At 36.7% G+C, this 21,437-nt stretch overlaps 1 protein-coding gene across 2 annotated transcripts in view; it reads right to left on the reverse strand.

The window, feature by feature from the left end:
• su(r) (dihydropyrimidine dehydrogenase su(r)) overlaps positions 1 to 21,437 on the reverse strand; it is an 87,932-nt gene that overhangs the window by 45,721 nt on the left and 20,774 nt on the right. For both annotated transcript variants that reach the window (XM_069830841.1, XM_069830840.1), the window contains exons 2-3: positions 16,439 to 16,549; positions 303 to 473 (exon numbers count right to left, since the gene is read on the reverse strand). Coding sequence is in view for 1 of the 2 variants with exons in the window: in XM_069830840.1 (XP_069686941.1) it covers positions 303 to 473; positions 16,439 to 16,549 (282 nt within the window). In the remaining variant the exon portion in view is untranslated. The remainder of the gene's footprint in view (positions 1 to 302; positions 474 to 16,438; positions 16,550 to 21,437) is intronic.

Below are 21,437 nucleotides of genomic sequence, written 5' to 3' on the forward strand. Positions count from 1 at the left end.
GGGAGGATAATATTAAAATGGGTTTGAGGAAGGTGGGATATGATGATAGAGACTGGATTAATCTTGCTCGGAATAGTGACCATTGGCGGGCTTATGTGAGGGCGGCAAATGAAGACTTTGGAAGAGAAGACGAGGATGACAGAAAGAGAGGAAGAAGGAACAGAGAAGTAGGAAATTGTAATGAAAATCAAAGGAAAGGGCAGATGGAAAGGAGCAAGAAAGAACCAGAACGAGAGATAGCAAGGACGAATAAAATTAAGATGAGAAAATACACGAAGCCAGCTGGAGCAGGTTGTGGTTACCTTGTTAGAGATACTAGTGATGAAGCTCTTGATATCCAGCTGAGTGGGACAGGACTTCTGGCAGGGGGCATCTGCGCACTTGAGACACCTCGCAGCCTCCCTCAGAGCCGCCCTCTCGCTCAGGGTCGTGTGCTTGATGTCATCGAAATTCTTCTCCAACGTTCCACAACTCTGTAATAATTCACATTACGCAACATTAGATTAACTTCAACATTGTATTTGTACTACTCCTCTTTTTCTCTAAAAAAAAATATAAAACACGGAGCCACCGGCGTGGCTCAGTCGGTTAAGGCGCTTGCCTGCCGGTCTGAAGTTGCGCTCGGGCGCGAGTTCGATTCCCGCTTGGGCTGATTACCTGATTGGGTTTTTCCGAGGTTTTCCCCAACCGTAAGGTGAATGCCAGGTAATCTATGGCGGATCCTCGGCCTCATCTCCAAATACCATCTCGCTATCACCAATCTCATCGACGCTAAATAACCTCGTAGTTGATACAGCGTCGTTAAATAACCAACTAAAAAAACACACGTGCTTCACTATCCCTGCCTACAATTTCTTATTAACATGCGGATGGCTGAGTCGGCTAAACATGTTTGTGTCTCAAGGTAACAACGCGAAAAAATTCTGCTTATCTTTATTCTCATCTGTTTTCTTATTATAGGGCTAATGAATTCGGTCTTATGGGTGTTCCCCAATTTATAAAAGCAATTCAACAATGCGAGAAGGGCGAGTTCTGAAAGGATCTAAATGGCAGCTATAGGCCTACTTTGAGGCAATGGCAGTAACGAATCAACGCATTTTCGCAGGGTGATTGTCACGGAGTACAGTCGAACCTCTATTATCCGTGGTAATGAAGGGGGTGGACTGAACGGTTAATCGAAAAAATTGGGTAATCCATATCATAAAATATTTCGTGTTTTTCTCCGTGGTGTTGTGTTTAAGACGCTAGGTAGTGGACCAGTTCACTAATTTTAGTCTGGTTGTCAACAATAGGTTTTTAAGGGGCAAGGAAACTCCTTGCAATGACTGCCTACGGAAAAATAGGAATAATGAAGTTCTCATTTGTAGATTTACATACTTTATACACGTTATCCTTGTTTTTTTTGTTAAATAGCGCAGTTATAATTCCAATCTCTTATTCCGATCCGAGATGAGCCATAGTTTTCCTTTCTCAAACCATTCAATTATTAGGACTTTTTGTTTGATAAGTTTTCTCTTGACACCAGTCGAAGACATTTTATATAGAAGTTATACAATAGGTCCACCGCTGTGGAGTAATGGTTAGCATGCATGGCCGTGAACGAGAGGACCCGGGTTCAGATTTTGGTTGAGGTTTATTCCGGGGTTTTTCCTCATCCAATTAAGAGCAAATTCTGGGTAACTCTGAACTCATTTCGCTGGCATTATCACCATCTCATTCTGAGCTAATAACCTTATACGTTGATAAAACGTCGTAAAATAATTAAATTAAATTAAGAGTTATACAGTACGGCAATTCGAACAGTAGACCATACTGTGTAACGATAAAGGATTGTAATAATGCTCTCTTGAAAAAATACGTACTTACTAATACAGACCTGGACGTTATTAACTCGATTGAGTCACTCAGATCACCCTTTAACTCCCCACTCAACCTTCTCCGGCTGAGATAGTTATGTTTTGGTATGGTACGAGCGGAAAGGAAGTCAGTGACGGATTGTATAAGGCTTTTACGAACTTACGGCTCTCGCTGGTCGCCTAAAATCCACCACTGATGCACAGAGGCTTACTCTGCGTTTGTTTATAAGGCGGTGTAAGCGAAAATAACATGGGTGGGGGTGTCTTTATTCCTTTAATTTCCCGTCTTATGCCAGGGCTGTACTAATATGATGTACAAAACAGTATTTCATGTAAATTATTTCTGAAATAAAAGCGAAACAAAAACAGTCGGATAATCCGCCAATCGGTTAATAGGGTGACGGATAATCGGAGTTCTACTGTACATTGCGGGCAACTTAAAAGCCCCGAAGCATTGCTCTGCCGTTCGGTGGCCCGAGCCCCTTGCAATCGCTAGCAATCTCCTCCATGAAAGCGTGGCGCTGTTCCTGCCTGCAAAAAGTCGTGTGTGATATTTAATCGAAGTCGGATAGTTGTGTTGTGCAGTCTTGGGTAGGCTTTCATTAAAGAGTGCAGTACTGTTGTGCAATTGTGAGATATTCACTGCGTCGTCGTATATTCATGTAGCATGAATTTGTCTAAAATGTCGTTCGGGCTAACGCGAGATTCACACGGGAAATAATGAGGATCGAGAACCGAGGATGAAGTCAAGACGTAGCAGCGCCGTATCTGTATGTCACAAAACGACATATTTCGTACGAAGCCTTTATGGATTAGCGATGGCGATGGATTTCATGAGGGCGTCTGAAGGAACGAAGAACAATACATTCACTGTCTCTTCTGTTTAGAATCATGCATACTTCTACTCCGAATTATCTGTTATCGCGCTTTCAATTTCTTACAACTCTTCGAAATCGACATCAAGCACTTCTTTCTATCCCTCATCATAGGACGTCTTTATACTCATCTTCCTATACTGTAGAATTCGTTACCTAATGACGTCAGGGACTGCCGGACATCAAAATTAAATTGGAAAATTTTGTCTTAGTTAATGTTTTTTAGGTATTGCTAGAAGTATTGATTTGTGTTTTTTTTTTCTTTTTCTTTTTTAATCTAGATTAAAATTGCAAGTTTCTTGTTTATGTTAGTTAATTAGTTAGGATACAATTAATTATGATACTTAATCACTCATTTAAAGTTTGTGTGACTGCAATCTGTGTATATTTTTGTGTGGCTTTACTTTGTTTATAGTGTTTTTTCTCTCTCTCTTTATTTCTTGTGTAGTTTTACTTTGTAAGTGTGTTTTTTTCTGTTTATTTCTATTATTGTATTTGTATTCCTGGTGTTGTGGAAGAGAAGGCCTGATGGCCTTAAGCACACAAGAATAAATAAATAAATAAATAAATAGAGTTCTTCATGATGATTCCCTAGCTATTACAAGGTGAGACTTAGTCTTTGAACAGTGACCAATTTTCTTGTCAAAGATGTACAGATACGTACGGAAATAAAATTTGGAGATCTCTTATTGTTTGTTTCACTTACAACACACTGAGCAGGTGCAGTAAACAAGAGCCTCTGTATATATGCTACTTATGAACAGTCGTGTGTAATTGTTGCCTACATTAGTACAAGCTATATTACAATACGGCATTATAGGATGGGGTAGTGCTTATAGTACCTCCCTCATGCCAATAACTCTGCTACAGAAAAGAATAATAAAAATATGCCTTAATAAACCTCTTGATTATCCTTCAGAGCTGCTGCATTCAGAATTTAAAGTATTTGACTTCCATCTAATTTATAACAATGTATTACTGGATTTCGTACATAAAAACTGACACATATTTAATTTATATTCACATAAATATAAAACCAAAAGGTCACACAACATATGCTTGACAGTTCCTAAATGTACTACAACTGTAGCATATAATCACAGTAGCAACTTCAGTCCAAGGCTTTATAACACGATAATAGATAAATTCCCAAACATACAATTTGCTAATGCTCCTTATTTTAAAAACATCTATTAAAAATTGCTGTTAACAGAGAAAATTCAAAGTTCAATTATTGTGATATGTGTTTTTCTTCTTCTTTTTCTTGTATTACTTTTTACTTTGTTATTCAATAAAATGTCTTAACATTAACTTATGTGGAATGCTCCCTGAGCACGAGTATGTAGCCTACCTTACTCTTTCGGGGGGGGGGGGTGCTAGAGAGTTCTTATATTAAAAAGAAATCAATATGTATCTTTGTTCTGGCAATAAAGTATTATTATTATTATTATTATTATTATTATTATTATTATTATTATTATTATTATTATTATTATTATTATTATGCCATGTATTGTGGGTCCCTATCACCACGTCCTCAGGTTGCGGATAGAGGAGACGGCCTCCAGATATGGAGGGTAGCTGTGAATATATTGAATAAGCAGTCGTGGACAGCTGATAAGGGGTGGTCCTCCAGCTTGGGGGTTGTGCGAAGGGCTAACAACCCATCACCGTAAAAAACAGCTTGTTACGAATCCCTACAATAAGCCTCGGAATAGGACTGATTCTCTGGCACGACCATAGCAAAGAATATAAATGACACTCGGGAGGAAATTAAACGCAGAATAAATATGGGAAATGCGTGTTATTATTCGGTTGAGAAGCTTTTATCATCTAGTCTGCTGTCAAAAAATCTGAAAGTTAGAATTTATAAAACAGTTATATTACCGGTTGTTCTTTATGGTTGTGAAACTTGGACTCTCACTCAGAGAGGAACAGAGATTAAGGGTGTTTGAGAATAAGGTGCTTAGGAAAATATTTGGGGCTAAGCGGGATGAAGTTACAGGAGAATGGAGAAAGTTACACAGCGCAGAACTGCACGCATTGTATTCTTCACCTGACATAATTAGGAACATTAAATCCAGACGTTTGAGATGGGCAGGACATGTAGCACGTATGGGCGAATCCAGAAATGCATATAGAGTGTTAGTTGGGAGACCGGAGGGAAAAAGACCTTTGGGGAGGCCGAGACGTAGATGGGTGGATAATATTAAAATGGATTTGAGGGAGGTGGGATATGATGATAGAGACTGGATTAATCTTGCATAGGATAGGGACCGATGGTGGGCTTATGTGAGGGCGGCAATGAACCTTCGGGTTCCTTAAAAGCCATTTGTAAGTATTATTATTATTATTATTATTATTATTATTATTATTATTATTATTATTACTACTACTATTACATACAGGTGGACTCCCATCAAGACTTGCTCCAAATTTTAATTCCGTGACTGTATATCAGTCCCGCATCCTGCTTAGGACTCGCGTTACGGATTGCGCGCTGGTTCTAGTTCTCATGGGAGAAGAAATTTTCTCAAATTTCGGCCAGTGCATGGGACTGGTGCCTACCGAACATCGTGATACACTTGAGGAGCTGCGATAGATAGCGATATCCGGTTACGAAAGCCAGCTATAACGGCTGGGGGGGATCATCGTGCTAACCACACGATACCTCCATTCTGGTTTGATGATCGTCCACCTCTGCTTCGGCATTTGAACTTGAGGCCAGCAGCCGGCTGGTCGGCCATGATCCCTCATGGACTGTCGTGCCTCAGATTAGTATTATTATTATTATTATTATTATTATTATTATTATTATTATTATTATCATCATCATCATCATCATCGTCCTTGCAGGTATTAGGCCTAGTGGCCTGTTACGGTCTCCGTCCATCTTTTCAGGGGGCGTCCCAAAGATCGTCTTCCATGTGGTATATAGCGGAGAATTTGTCTTGGGAGTCTGGAACGGTCCATTCTATTGACATGGTTAAGCCATTTTTGTCTATAGTGGTTGAGATGTTCATAAATAGGTGTAATTTTCAATTCTTTTGTAGTTAGTTCATTCCTTTTGTGGTCAAGCAAGCTGTAGCCGGCAGTCCTTAGAAATCTCATTTCCGCAGTTGTTAGGCGTTGATCATCTGAGTTACGAACTACCATACATGAGGACAGGTCTTGCTAGAACTTTATATGCTTTTAACCTGGTATGTTTTTGGGTTTTCGTGGTTGTGAAAACCTGGTTAATGTTTCTTAAGGCTCCATTAAAATGTTGAATATTTTCAGATATATCAGTAACAGGTAAATATGTCAAATTATAACCTAAATATTTAAATGAGTTTACCTGTTCTAACGTATGGGTTCCAATGCAAATTTTACTCCTAACTGGCTGTTTACCTTGGAACGCCATAATTTTTGTTTTGTTTGGGGAAATTTTCATATTGAAATTTTGTGCTATTATATTCAAATGATATATTGAGTATTGCAACTCGTCTTTATTTGTAGCAAAAAGAACCTGATCGTGCATATAATAATGTATCTAGAGTACAATTTCGGAAGAGCGGGATGTTTCCATGAATTGTTAGTCGCCAATGTCTGATGATGGAGTGGATGTATATATTGAATAAAAGTGGTGAGAGGGGGCATCCTTGACGAACTCCACAGTTTATTGGTCTCCATTCGGTATGTTCTGATCCAATAGTAATTTTGATAATATTATGGTTATATAATTCGTAAATTGTTCTTATAATTGCGTTTGGAACTGAATCATCTGCCAAAATTTGAAAGGGCTTATTTCTGTCAACACGGTTATTATTGTTGTTATTATTATATTATTATTATTATTATTATTATTATTATTATTATTATTATATCCGTACATCAAGTGCAGAAAGTTGTGTAACAGAATACAAATAATTAGACTTAAATTTGCTGGCAGCCCAGATCGAATACGAAAAGAAATATTTAAGTTAGTGGATAAGTTTAATGAAACAAATTCTGTGACTGACAGGAAAAGAAAACGAAGACATCATGTGCTTACACAAGGAAAACTTGATGAAATAGAAGCTGCCTTGGAACGTAGTCCTCGAAAATTTCCTTTCTGCACTTGATGTACAGTCTTAGAAAAAAGTTTTATCGCACAGATACTTTATAAGTCCCAGAAAGGAGGCAGTGCGCATGATCAGACATACAACTAACAAAACTATTTTATTACCTCAACTAGTCGTTTTCTTGTGAACCAGATCGCTCGTCCTCTGATCATGCGCACTGCGTCCTTTCTGGGACTTATAAAGTATCTGTCCGACAAAACCTTTTTCTAAGACTGTTCGCCATCTTGTATTTATCGTTTGTGAAAATGGTGAACCTGTCGAGAGATTTGTGATGTTTATATTCTAGACTAGTTACACAGCTGACCGTTTACAGACCCACTGTTTTGAAAACACTTCCAGAATACAGCATAGACACCAAAGACTGCACGGAACACTGATGTGCTAATTCTGCTAACATGTTCAATCAATATAATGGATTAGAAGCAAAATAAATCAATCAATCCGCTGACTTTGTGTATTCCATGTACTGCACACACTCTGAATTTAGTTTGACCATCATTTACTTAAAAATGACATCATTCTTTATATTTGTTCATACTTCAACATCTAGATGTAAGAGATTCTTCAAAGTGAAGTGCAAAAGAGTTATACGGACACCAAATTACTTCACAAAACATTTTCACAAACCTGACAATCGGCAAGGCACGATATACTGTATGTCGAGCATTAATGATTTCATTATGATGTTATTGTATTAATTCAGCCTTCACGAAGATTGTATGTAAGTACCGTATAATAAGAAACCGGAAACAGAAGCAGAGTCAGCCGGTTTGAAGCATTACTTTTAAATAGGCTACTAAAAACAGAAATACTTGTCAAATTTTGAATTCATATCCTAAAACGACTTGACAAAATAATAGTTATTTATGCAACAAGTGGATAATCTTGATGATTATGGCATGAGTGAATGTTTGTCGCACGAAGAATAGTGAGTGCGACAATTTTCACGAGTGTCATAGTAAGATTATCCACGAGTTGGATACAATACTTTATGGCATCTTAACATTATAAATTATAAGCAAAAATTATGATTTCGGGATCCATAGCTGACAAATCGTTTTCAGATGTTCGTATCGATTAGTTGCACTTGGCCTTGGCATTGAATAAAGAGCAATGGATGACCTTGCAGGTTATGTTACAAAATGTTCCTTTATTTTGTTAATATAATTTCTCTGAAACACAGAACTGTTTTATGTGATATTACAAAAGTGATACAAAATTGTTAAAGATTGGAAATATATGTTACGTTATCTTCTGTCCTGCATTTCATTTTTTGTTACGTCGCGCGTAGAAGCGATAACCAAGATAGCAAGCGTTCCGGTATTACGTTATAGTAAATACGGCATTGCTTTTATCGGTACGCGTGCTATATAAGCCAATTACTCACGATTTTCGATGTAGTAACAACCTGTTTATAATGTTAGGATGGCATAAAGACATTTATAAAATATTAAAATAGTAATTTCAATTATAATATGCATTTCATAATTCACTTGAGAGATACATCGAGGGCATCCGAGATGGGTTTGACTATTATGAAAAAAATAACTTATGTGATGCGTATGGAAGAAATAATACTTAAGAAACGGAAATGTCAATGTCATGAGATAAAGAAAAATGACATCCTGTTAATGTCGAAGAAGTTACGAAGATAAACACTTTCATAGCCTCTGTTGATAGAATTGACTCAAGAACTTCCAAGAAGGAGCTTCATTTAGGTCACGGGTTCTTAACCTATGAGTCGCCTCAACCCAAACAAGGTTCGCCGTGACTTTCGGGATGGGTCGCCGTAGCTTCCGGAAAAAAATTAAATTAAAGAAATGTTAATTAAAGTACTTGGAATTGTAATTATACTTTATAATTATTGCTTATTATGAAATACTACAACTCTATATTAATAAATAACTGCTACACTTATTTACTCGTTTTATTACAATAACACTGTTTAACTTCAAAATAGGCCCATGGGTCGCGCAAGTTTATCGCCCAGTTAACTTTGGGTCTTGCCCGAAAAAAGGTTATTCGTTATCTCGTGAAACAAAATGCATTCGTGTGCCGACGATCAGAGAGAGAGAGAGAGAGAGATAGAGAGATAGAGAGATAGAGAGATAGAGAGATAGAGAGATAGAGAGAGAGAGATATTTAAAGAAAAATAAATCGTCCGGCTTTAATTAAGGTTGACCACGAGGATCCGGTAATTAATAGTAATAATATAATGAATTAAAATTGAATATTGTTGTAAAAACAAATTATATTATATATTTTAAGATTTACTTGAATCGTTTCCACGTTATTCCATGTTACAGCGTAGGTACCGGCACTCAAAACTTGACAAAATAACGATTTTTATCAAGTTTAAAATTTTCGACTTTGCAGTGTTGAAGCTAGAAGTAACTTAGTAACAGACCACAGAATCGATTCCTGGTCGAAACATCAGCGTTAAATCTGGTCTCTAATTTCATATGTCAGTGCATCTAATATTTGTGAATATGGAAAAGGCTTTTAACAGAGTAGATTGGAATAAACTTACGGGGATCCTGAAAAAAAAAATGGATGTGGATTGGAAAGAGAGGAGGCTATTAAGTAATACTAGATGAAAGAAATCAAATTCAGAATACGAGAACAAATGTCAGAGGGAAATGAAATAGGGAAAGGTGTACGACAAGGGGCTGCCGATCCGGAATTGCGTTCGGGCGTGGGTTCGATTCTCGCTTGGGCTGATTACCCGGTTGGGTTTTTTCCGAGGTTTCCCCCAATCGTAAGGTAAATGTCAGGCAATTTATGGCGAATCCTCGGCCTCATCTCGCCAAATACCATCTCGCTCTCACCAATCCCATCGACGCTAAATAAGCTCATACTTGATACAGCGTCGTTAAATAACCAAGTAAAAAATAAGTAAAAAAATTAAAAAAACATGGGACTGGTGATAGTTGGGGGAAGAAGAATAGATTACATAAAATTTGCTGTTGATATGACACTGTTAGCAGAAGAGGAAATGATACTGAGGGGCACGCTACTGGAACTAAATAACAGCTGTGAGCAGTATGGAATGAAAATAAATTCAAACAAGACGAAGACCAAGATTGTTGGAAGAAAACTAAAGAAGGTAAACGTGCGAATTGGAAATGAGACAAAATAAGTGGAAAGCTTCAAATACTTGGCCTGTACTGTCAATAGTAAAATGAGGTGCTGCCAGGAAATCAAGAGGATAGCAATGATAAAGGAAGCTTTTAATATAAAAAAGAGCATTTTCTGTGGACCTCTGGAAGAAGAACTAAGGAAGAGACTAGTGAGCTTTGTGAGAAGTGTGGCATTGTGTGGGGCAGAAACATGAACATTACGAAGAAGTGAAAAGAAACGACTGGAAGCATTTGAAAAGTGGTTATGGAGAAGAATGGAGTGTGTGAAATGGGCAAACAAAATAAGAAATGAAGCTGTGTTAGAAAGAGTGGGTGAAGAAAGAATTATGCTGAAACTAATCAGGAAGAGAAAAATAAATTGGCTGGATCACTGGCAAAGAGGAGCACTTATAGTCACGACGCTGTTATTCCCGGCGTCACTCCTCCTCCTCTTTGCTTACACCTTAGGAAGTGAAGGCTCTATAAAGTCTAGGTAGGTAGTATCGTTCACCATTTTTGTTCTTTCATTGCCGAGCTACCAGATGAGGAATCTATTTGCCACACCGTTAAACATTATCATATCTAGCTCCTACGATAGTAAATCAAACGCACTGTAATTGAGCAAATAATTGAGCGGCAAATAACGTCCTCGTGTGCTTTCTGCGAACGCCACCGAAAGAACCAAAATGGCGGACGATTATATTAAGTATTTATCGAGCCTTAGTAAATGCATAACGTGATCAGCAGCGAATCACAAGACGCACATGTTTAAATGTAGCCGACCAGCAACGTGATTGGCTGCCGGAAATAAGAGCGACGGGACTATAGTGAATGATGCATAGGAAGGAATGGTAATCGGTAGAAAAGCTCGGGGCAGAAGAAAGTATCAGATGATAGACAACAATAAGATATGCAGATCGTATGCAGAAACTAAGAGGAAGACGGAGATGAGGGAAGAAAGGAGAATGCTGGGTTTGCAGTGACGGACCTGCCATTGGCCAGAAAACTATGAATGAATGATCTCACTTTCTGCGACAGGTCAGCCATCTGTCCGAGAAGAACAGCAATTGGCTAAGTGTGGTCTCCTCTATCGATGTTAGTATTTTTTTCTCACTTTTCAAAAAATATTTTCATTTCGAACTATTTTCTATGTCTTCCTTAGAAATTGAGCTATTAATTAAAAAAATTATAGCGTGATTGACTGATTATCATATTAGCTACGACATGATAAATGTGAAGGAGCGGAAAATATTGTATAATAGGAACAACAAACACGAAAGGAAAGATTAATTTTCTGAATTCCAGATAAGAATGATGCTGAGGTAAACAAACACTTGAAGCGAAATGTTTTAGGTGCCGTGATACGTAGCTTCATTTGTTATCTTATTACAGGAGCTGAAACTATTCACGTGCGTTTGGTACAGTACAATCTGTTAATAAGGAAATTAGTTGTAGTTATTATGAGGATAGGCATTGGATCCTATGAAGGAAAGTATTCTTATATTATAAGACTCATTTTGTTGGCCATTACTCTGATAATTTCACACAAGAACGCAGTTCAGAGAACAATGGTTTGCAACACTAGAAGAATTTGAAGTTGTCTGAGGAGGTATGGGAATAAAAACAAGAAACGAAACAAAAAGGAAACGGAAAAGGAAGAAGTTCGCAGATGAAAAGTCCAAAACAACTTAGCAACTTAAAATTAAAAATTTAGCACTTTGGAAATCAGATTTAGCATTTTATAGCACTTCTAAAGTTAAAATTTTAGCATTTGTAGCATTTCTGGATGAAACATATTTATGGAAAATTTGGTGGTAGTTATTCAATGTCATGAATGTGTCAACAGGTGCATTTTCTAGATTCTCCAGTTAAAAATCTTGAAAATAATAAATTGATAAAGGAACATATTAAAGTACAGCGAAATTCTGAACATTAAGAAACATGCCAAAAGATATGGTGTGATTTTATCTCAACCAATCTTGTTATTCAATCAATCACAATCACTCGCTACCGCATACAACTTGTTTGTGAGTGAACACTGGTCCTAGTCCACCGCTATGGAGAAACGGTTAGTATTTCTGACCGTGAAAGGAGCGGGCCTGGGTTCAAACCGTGGTTGGGACAAGTTACCTGGTTGAAGTTTTTCCGGGCTTTTCCCTCAATCCATTAAGAGCAAATGCTGGATAATTTTCGGCGTTGGACCCTGGACTCATTTCGCTGGCATTATCACCTTCATCTCATTCAGACGCTAGATAACCTTAGCAGTTGATAAAGTGTCGTAAAATAACCAATTAAAAATACTGGTCGTAAAGCAATCACATAGACATTAAATATTCTACCAAACAGATTAGTTGAAAACTCAAGATAACAGTACAGACAACAAAGAGGGCACATTTCTGTGCTATTCATAGCGTAAAAGGTAATAGCTAGTGAAGGTTTATTTTAAGGATCGGTACATGAAGCGTAACACTTGGATTAAATGTTACGCAATAAAATAGCTGGTGAAGATTTATTTTAAATATCGGTATACGAAGCATAACACCTGGATTAAATGATACGCAATAAAATAGCTGGTAAAGGTTTATTTTAAGTACCGGTACATGAAGCGTAACACCTGGATTAAATGTTACGCAAGAAAATAACTGGAAGGTTTATTTTAAGTATCGGTATATGAAGCGTAACACCTGGATTAAATGTTACGCAATAAAATACCTGGCGAAGTTTTATTTTAAGTACCGGTACTTTAAGCGTAACACTTGGATTAAATGTTACACAATAAAATTGCTGGTGAAGGTATATTTTAAGTACCGGTACATGAAGCGTAACACCTGGATTAAATGTGATGCAATAAAATACCTGGCGAAGGTTTATTTTAAGTACCGGTACATGAAGCGTAACACCTGGATTAAATGGCACACAATAAAATTGCTGGTGAAGGTTTATTTTAAGTACCGGTACATGAAGCGTAACACCTGGATTAAACGTTACGCAATAAAATAGTAAAATAGCTGGTGAAGGTTCACTTTAAGTACCGGTACATGAAGCGTAACACCTAGATTAAACGTTACACAATAAAATAGTAAAATAGCCGGTAAACGTTATGCAATGAAATTGCTGGTGAAGATTTAGGCCTATTGTAAGTACCGGTACACGAAGCGTAACCTACTCGTAATTATCTAATAAAATAACATTCAGTACTGAATCCTGAAGTGTTGCTTGGAGATTAGATAGAATATCGCTTGTTTGGATTCAGTAGCCTATATACGAATTAGTTACGAAACTGTTGCTGAGCACAGTGGATAGAAGATGTTTCCTACCTGCTCGTAACAAAGCTGGTTCGTAGATTTACTAAATATCAACCGCTGGCTACCACGCTATAGGTAATCATCATCATCATCATCATCATCATCATCATCATCATCATGCCCAATAGACTTGTTCCGTTCCCATGAACTATTCAATCTAACTTCCAACGTTTTCTAGGTCTATTGATAGAACTTCTTCCTCTGGCCTGTAAGATAGGATTTTTCCATTTTGAATCTTGCGTACACTACTTTTAACACTTGAATATAAGTTATTGATTAACTAGTGGACTTACTCGTGTTAATTATGTAAGTCTGTGCGGCTTACAGCTGTTTCGGTGCATCATCACACCATCTTCAGAGCCTACTAGATCTCGGCATCATCTCGAACTTCTCTGCCTGTTATGTGGATGCGTTTGATTGTTGAAAGATGTTGAAAAGTGGAGTCAAATAGTGTGTGTGTACTGAAATTGATCTGTGTGTTGAGAATTTGATCAATTTCAGTACACACACACTATTTGACTCCACTATTCAACATCTTTCAACAATCAAACGCACCCACATAACAGGCAGAGAAGTTCGAGATGATGCCGAGATCTAGTAGGCTCTGAAGATGGTGTGATGATGCACCGAAACAGCTGTAAGCCGCACAGACTTACATAATTAACACGGGTAAGTCCACTAGTTAATTACTTATAGAATTTTTGTGGAATAAGGGAGTCATCCATTCTATTGACACTTTACAGCTAATTGGTTCTTTGTTGTGTTATTTTATCCTGTAATTCTGAGAAATTTAACATCTCAAATTAACATGGAAGAAAGAAATTGTATGAGAAATGTTCTTTACTTCTTGAAAGAGTGAAAAAATGCCGAATATGACCATTAAATGACTAAAATATGCTCTATCACATAGAAATGGACAAATACGCATAAGTATGAATTAACAAAGTACTTTAAATCAAACAGTTTTTTTCATAATAAGCATCTATATATATATATTTAAAGAACATATCAGTCTTACCAAAAAATATATGCTACATCATAAAATACCTAGTTCCTACTCATCACATCCAAAAACTGTTGGTAATACAGCCTATATATGGGGAACTATTGTTTTTTGAAAGTATTTCAACAGTTTAAAAACACCAAGTCCGTCACAAAACAATGACTACAAAAATCTGAAAAACAGAACATATCAATATCACTTCATGTCAAAGCCACCTATATTTACAGTAGTTCTGTTGGGCGCGCTTCCGAACAGGGGCAGCGGCATTTCCCCTAAGGTTAGAGCTGTGTGTGTGTCTGTGTGTGTGTGTGTGCGTGCGTGCGTGCGTGCGCGTGCGCGTGTGTCATATAAACATGCGTTCTATTCTCAATATTTTCTAGCCACTAATGTTCGATTAATACACACACACACCTAAACTGAGCTCTAACCTTAGGAATGCCGCTGTCCCTGTTCGGAAGCGCGCCCGTTCTGTTTCCACTACACAAAGAATCAAAATTCCACTCTCGAGCGCGGCATTCAATATGTGGTCTTTTCTGAATCCTTGTACCCTCAGCCACCGTCTTAGCGAATTTCGCAGTCGCGATGATATTTTGCTCCGAATTTCTTGGGCATGTTTGAAATGTCCCCACTACTCTCACGAACAGTCTCTCGTAACTCCCGTAATTTAATTCCCAGATAAATGGTATTTTATTCACTGATAGCATATCTTTAAGATAAAAACGAGTACTGTTCGCCTCCGTATCTCAAGTCGCATTGACACAACTGGTCCTGACTCATACAGCGACTCCGCGCCGAGGTCGCTAAAGACGGCCATATTCGCCGCGCCTCCCTCGCCTCTCACGCATCTGGTCCAACCGGTTTAGAAGCGATCTGTCCTCTATCCAAGTGTAAATAAATCATTAACGTAGCTCTTATAGTTTCTGTGCATTAAATGTTTCAAATTTTGTACTTTTTGGTACATCCTTAGGCTGACCAGATTTTTTATGGTCTAACAGGGAACATCGGCAATTTCAAGAAAAATCATAAACACTTATCTAGTCACTCTGCGTTGAAATGTTGTACAAAATACATGTAATAGCCTAGTAGATACGATAATAGAACTTCGCGCACTAAATTTGTAGAGTATCTTAATTTTTTTTAATTAAATGCATAAACACACGTAACTCATACACAGAATTATAGCCACTAAGAATTCAGTTTCAGTACTGACACTTGCACGGAAGTCTTTCACATAATATTGTACACACTGAACTCTAAAAACACATTTTACAAGTACTTGTCTGAGGAATATATCTTTTTAAGGATCTGTTCATTCCCACACAGCTTCACACTAAGTTCTTCACATGAGAAATGAAAGTTTGTTTTCACTTATAGCAAAGCTTTAACCGTTTCAATTTTTATTCTTGACTTTTCATCAGTCCAGATTGAGTTCATTGTGGAGAAAAAAAAAAGTCTTTCAAATGATGAATTACTGACTGAAAGACACATGATTAATGACACTATTTTCAGAAGATCTTCAAATGGAATGGATTTTTTTTTTTTTTTTGAAATGTTGAAAAACATCAGACCACTTTTCACCTGTTGGTTTGACTTAAAAATGGACACTGCGGCAGTTCTAACACTTCCGCGCAACGGGAATAAAGACAAAGATGCTATGTTCTTCTCAAAGTGTGCAGAATATCTCATACTGTGCTCGCTGGTTGTTTCATACTGAAAACCGTTCAGAAATGTGCATAATCGCAGCAGTTTCATCACGATACTTAAATATTTACGTGTAAAATGTTACTGAAACAAAATCAAAACTTCTGGGGACGAAATTAATTTCTGGGGACAAAAACGGGGACAATTGCTCACCGGGGACAGCAACTCAAAATCGGGGGCGTCTGGTCAGCCTATCCGAAACTCCGTACGTACTCCCTCACCCACACTCGGGGAAGAACATAGTTCTACGTTAAAAATGTTTTATAAAATGTGATTTTCTGGTAAAGTTCATCAAACAGCGCTTCAATAGCACACTATCAGTTCACATTAATGTTCTACATCATGCACTCATGAAACGTTAATGATGTCATGGCCAGCTGTTGCTTCCTCTTTCAATAAATATGAGACGCGAACAGATAACATTAATTTAGCACAATTCAGGATTGGCTCGCGTCCAGTATCGCTGCCATACTTACATCGCACTTCTTGTTTGCATTTCTCTTCCACTGCAATTTTCCTTGCTTCGTTCGTGAAGACGGTACGACGCTGGCGAATGGTTTGATCCTGGGATTCAGGCTCAGGAGGTTCTGAAACCACAAAATGTTCACATTTTACCATGGAATATAGACATTTACTTAACATGAAATACATTTCTTACTTTATCATTAACCAGAGTATAGATCAGGGTTGCCAACCTTTCGGTATTTCCCGTTACTTCTCGTATTTGGCCATAAATCTAATAATCTCCCTGCTTCTGTATTTTTCTTCTCTTCCGAAGATTATCTCACTTATCCTTATTTCAAGCATTTAATTTTGCTATAAAAATATTATTTAGGCCTAATATGCTTTATACAGGGTGTTAAAAAAGTATCCAATACTTTAGGAGGTAATAGTATGCGTCGAAACAAGAAAATAATGTCTAATAAACATGAGTCATACAACACATAGGCTACTTTCTGAGATCTGAACACTTGTTCATAGGAGGTGCTCAATGTGACGTCCATTCATGGCAATGCACTTTTCTGCCCTATAATACAGTAGGCTACCGGATAATCATACTGTAGTTGACACCCCTGGCATGGAATAAAGATACGTCGCAAGGAATACTGAAAACAAAAGTCTGGTTCTGGATATGAGCGGGGTTCAGCAGAGTTGGTGTTATGAATTTTCGTAATCAGCATGTGTGGGCTGATGAAAATCCCCATGCAGTTGAAGAAATAAGGTATCAGCACCGATTCTTAATGAATTTATGGGCAGGCGTTCTTGGTGATAGATTAATAGGGCCATACGTGCTACCACAGAGATTAACTCAGAATCGTTATCAGGACTTTATTGACGTATTAATACCAATTTCAAAGAGTGCGTGATTCCTTACGCCGAAGGACAGAGGAATACATTGCCATGAATGGACATCACATTGAGCACCTCCTATGATCAAGTGTTCAGATCTCAGAAAGTATGTGTTGTAGGACCCATGTTTATTAGACATTATTTTCTTGTTTTGATGCATACTAGCACCTCCTAAAATATTGGATACTTTTTAACACCCTGTATAACGAATTTGTTGTTCCAGATATGCATTGAAATGTGCAATTTCCGTAGAAGGTACCGATAATGCTTGCCAGAAATGGGTTTTGGTACTCGTGAGTTTAAAACCAAACAAATTTGGAAGAACTGCTGAGTTTGGTTCTTAAGCATATCAGATAGTGATGCTAATATAGAGAGTGTCTTCTCTCATGAACAGTAAGTGGATGGATATTCGAAACAAGAACGCAGTATGTCTAATCAAATTGGAACTGCAAATTGCAGCCAACTTCAACTACTCATGCAGGGAATTTTTAGAATTTGTTAAATTATGAAAAACTATTACGCGAGACAAAATCTGTCTCAAAACAGGGTACTCTAATTTCAGCCTAATTTTCAAAGTGTGAAATAAAGTTGTTTTCTAGTAAGTGAACTGAATAATCTGTCAATTTTATATGTGAAATTTTGCCAATCCCTTAGTCTACAGCATTTTCTTAAAAAGAAGTTGGCAAATGAAATATAGAGAGGAAAAGTTGTGATGGCGCAGAAAGTTTATTTCGATATTCTCACAGAAACATGCGTTTCCAATATCTCTGATATAGAAATAAATTGTTCTGGCATGCCTTCTGTCCGTGTGTAGTGATTTCTTTTAAAATTAATCTTTTTTTTTTTTTTTTTCATATTCAGTAGGTACCGATGGGTCAATTCAGGACTGAATTTAATATTTTTGCCGCCCTGGGTCATTAAAAAAATGCTACCCCTTCAACATAAATATTGATGTGCGAAAATTCAATTGAAAAGAAGAGCAAAAACAGAGAAATGAATAATCAATATTCAAATGAGTCACCGGTGTAGCTCAGTTGATACATCGTCGTTCAACAAGTAAAAACATATTCAAATGAAAATAATAAAGAGATAATTATACAATCATTACTAATGTTTGTGTACTCGTATGCAAGTAAAACGCTTGTATCATACGCGCTTGTATTAAATTTCTTAAAATTCCACAGATCGAATACAAAAAAAAAATTGGTAGTTTCAAATATTTGCCGCCCACCGATACTTGCCACCCCGGTTCATGGCCCATGTTGGACCATGGGTAAATTTGGCATTCGGTCAATTTATCCGGGATTTATATTAAATTTTAGTGAACAAATTAATGGGTTTCTTATCTCATATAGAAAACACAACATAACGACTCCAAGAAACATCATACGATTTATTTTCGTGATTCCTTAATATGTGGAATAAAATGAAAAATGAAACTATGAGGTACGTATCAAGGAAAAAGAGATCTCTAAGACAAATAAATTATTTATCATCATCACCGAAACGGATCCAGTGACCCGTTTTACCTCAGAAGCCATCTTCCCATCTTCTTGGCTACCAATATCTCGTTATTGGTAAGAAATCAGAATGAAAGTCTTTTAGATTAATTTGATAATAAAAGAGTAAATTAAGAATAAAATGAATTAAAATTAAATATCACCAAATCATAAGATAATTAAAATACGTATTTGTTGTTGCATATCAGTAAAAAAAATATATGATAGTCATTTAAATAGAGCATCCTACATATTTATTTTATTTTTAATCTGAATTTAAATGTTAGCAGTTCCCCCAACCAACCTCCGCTCAATACTCCGCTTGCAGTTAACCTGTGTCTCTCCTACTGAGATCTCAATTTCAAAGTCTAATTATAATATAATCATAGGTAGGAAGTTCGTACCAAAACAGATTTCAGTTGAGTACAGCGAGGAGTATAGATTACCCGCCTCTCGCCCTGCTCCCGCTCGTTACAGACGATACACAGCATGTTCACAGTCTACGCATAGTGACGTTCTATGGAGCTGTGTAGAGTCGAGAATAGTTTGAAGAATATTGTTAATTTATATTAATATTTTATGTTCTGAACAAAGTGAGCTATTCTGTTATTATTGTATTATTTACGTAATGTTAATATTATGCATGAATCCAAAAAAGTAAACTCATCTGTTATTAAATAATTATGCAAACAGGAATGTGTAACACGTTTATTTTTCCCGGATTATTCTTCGTTAAATATTCGATTGCGTTACAATCCAAGTTCAACATCAGAATTACGATACGAACTTCCTAGCTGTCATTACAACAGAAATGAACAATTTTCTTGAAAACAATTATGGATTTAATATTATGTGCCACATACGAGATACACTATTAGATTCACAAAGTAATTGTTCATCTGATTATAGTAAGAAATACTGTATTATATTTCAGATTTGCTCCAGTAACGTCTTGTGACGCAGAACGAATATTTTCAGAGTACAATTTTTTTTTCTGAACATAAAAGGAGTGTTTCTTTTGATGAAATGAAAATGTGTATTGTTATTTGTTATAATGAGGCTAGAATCATAATTGTATACTTTGTATGTTATTTTTATATGTATGGATAAATTATTTTAGTTTGGGACTTACGAAGTTTATAATTACAAATTATTGTTTTTCTTATATTATTCGTTTATTATTTTCTTCTTCTAAGGCCGTGGGCGATTGGAGCACATGTTTGGTTACCACCCGGCTGTACTAGTTTGTCGTTCTGATTCACTGACATTGAAAGATGCGCTATTACTTTTCATTCGGTAGAGATGTAGTTCAAGCTCACACAACTTAACAGTTTTGGTACCAACTTCCTAGCTCTGGTTATAATATACTATAACATTCGGTAGGACTACTCACCCTCCTCACAGTAGCTGCTGGATAAGTTCCTCATCTTGTGGAACACACAATTTACATCGTTGTAAGAAACTATTATTTCAGGACTACGTACCAAATCAGCTTCTACTACTATTTTTTTAGTAAACACAAGAGGTTGTCACTGGCTTTTCCGGTTATTCACAGAACCTTTTTCATTAAGCCTATTCAACTCCGGATCGGTAGGCAAGCGCCTTAACCGACTGAGCTACACCGGTGGCAATATGTGACGGTTTTCATAAAAGGTATGCTACAATAATATATAAAAAATTACTCAAATACACGAATAGTTAATTTCTGTGAATCTGTGTAAATTTAATTTGTTAACCCGTACAATTTGTAAAAGAAAATAAATGTTTCACTTTTGGGAATATAAAGAGTACACTATCTTTTGTTTGCAATTCAGAAAAAGAAACTTAGTCGTTTTATTTAGGTAGGCCTACACTGAAAAAAACTCTCCTTTATAAAGATATGTTTTCAACAAGTTCAAGAAAAACTATAAATAGTAAAATTCCATTATCAATATGATGATAAAATTAATTGCTACGAGACTCATAAAAAATAAAACGAGAAAAATGTGTGACATCTTCGTTATCCATTTTTCTTGCTTGTAATCTATTCTCTTCTTCACAGTATCGAGTTTTCAATATTTCACTTGATCCACGCATCAGACGTGGAGAAGAAGTCAGAAGAAGCTCAAAATAAAAGTAGCCTATTCTGTTATTATTTTGTCACTGAGGAGAAGACGAGAGGAAGAAATGTGACCTTATTGACTGTGGCTGCTGATTATTATAAACTACAGTCTGATAAGCATCCTAGTAGCCAGGTATTATTTGCAAAAAGCATTAGAACTTAAGTTAACTTTTTTTTTTTTTTCGTTTTTATCTCAACTATAAATAAGAATTTCGCTACCTTACCCGTTTCAGGTCATGGTGCTTGAATATAATGAAAATGCATAGTTAAGCTAATTTTCGTTCCTTGAGAAACGTGGTGATAGAGATTCGTTTCGCTCTTTTCTAGTTTACTTGAAAATCGTTGCTACTTATGCCGCTTCTTGCGCGCACTCGAATCCTCACCGTATCACAGCTCTCGCATTATTGCTTGAGTCTATTTTCTTTTCCTCTTAATTCACATTAATACAGTACTCTTGCTGAAATACAAATTCTATTTGAATTTAAAATATGTATTAACTTTGGGACTCATCTTAAATATCTGCAG

Source organism: Periplaneta americana, chromosome 7, assembly GCF_040183065.1.
Source record: "Periplaneta americana isolate PAMFEO1 chromosome 7, P.americana_PAMFEO1_priV1, whole genome shotgun sequence".
NCBI classification, from domain to species: Eukaryota; Metazoa; Arthropoda; class Insecta; order Blattodea; family Blattidae; genus Periplaneta; species Periplaneta americana.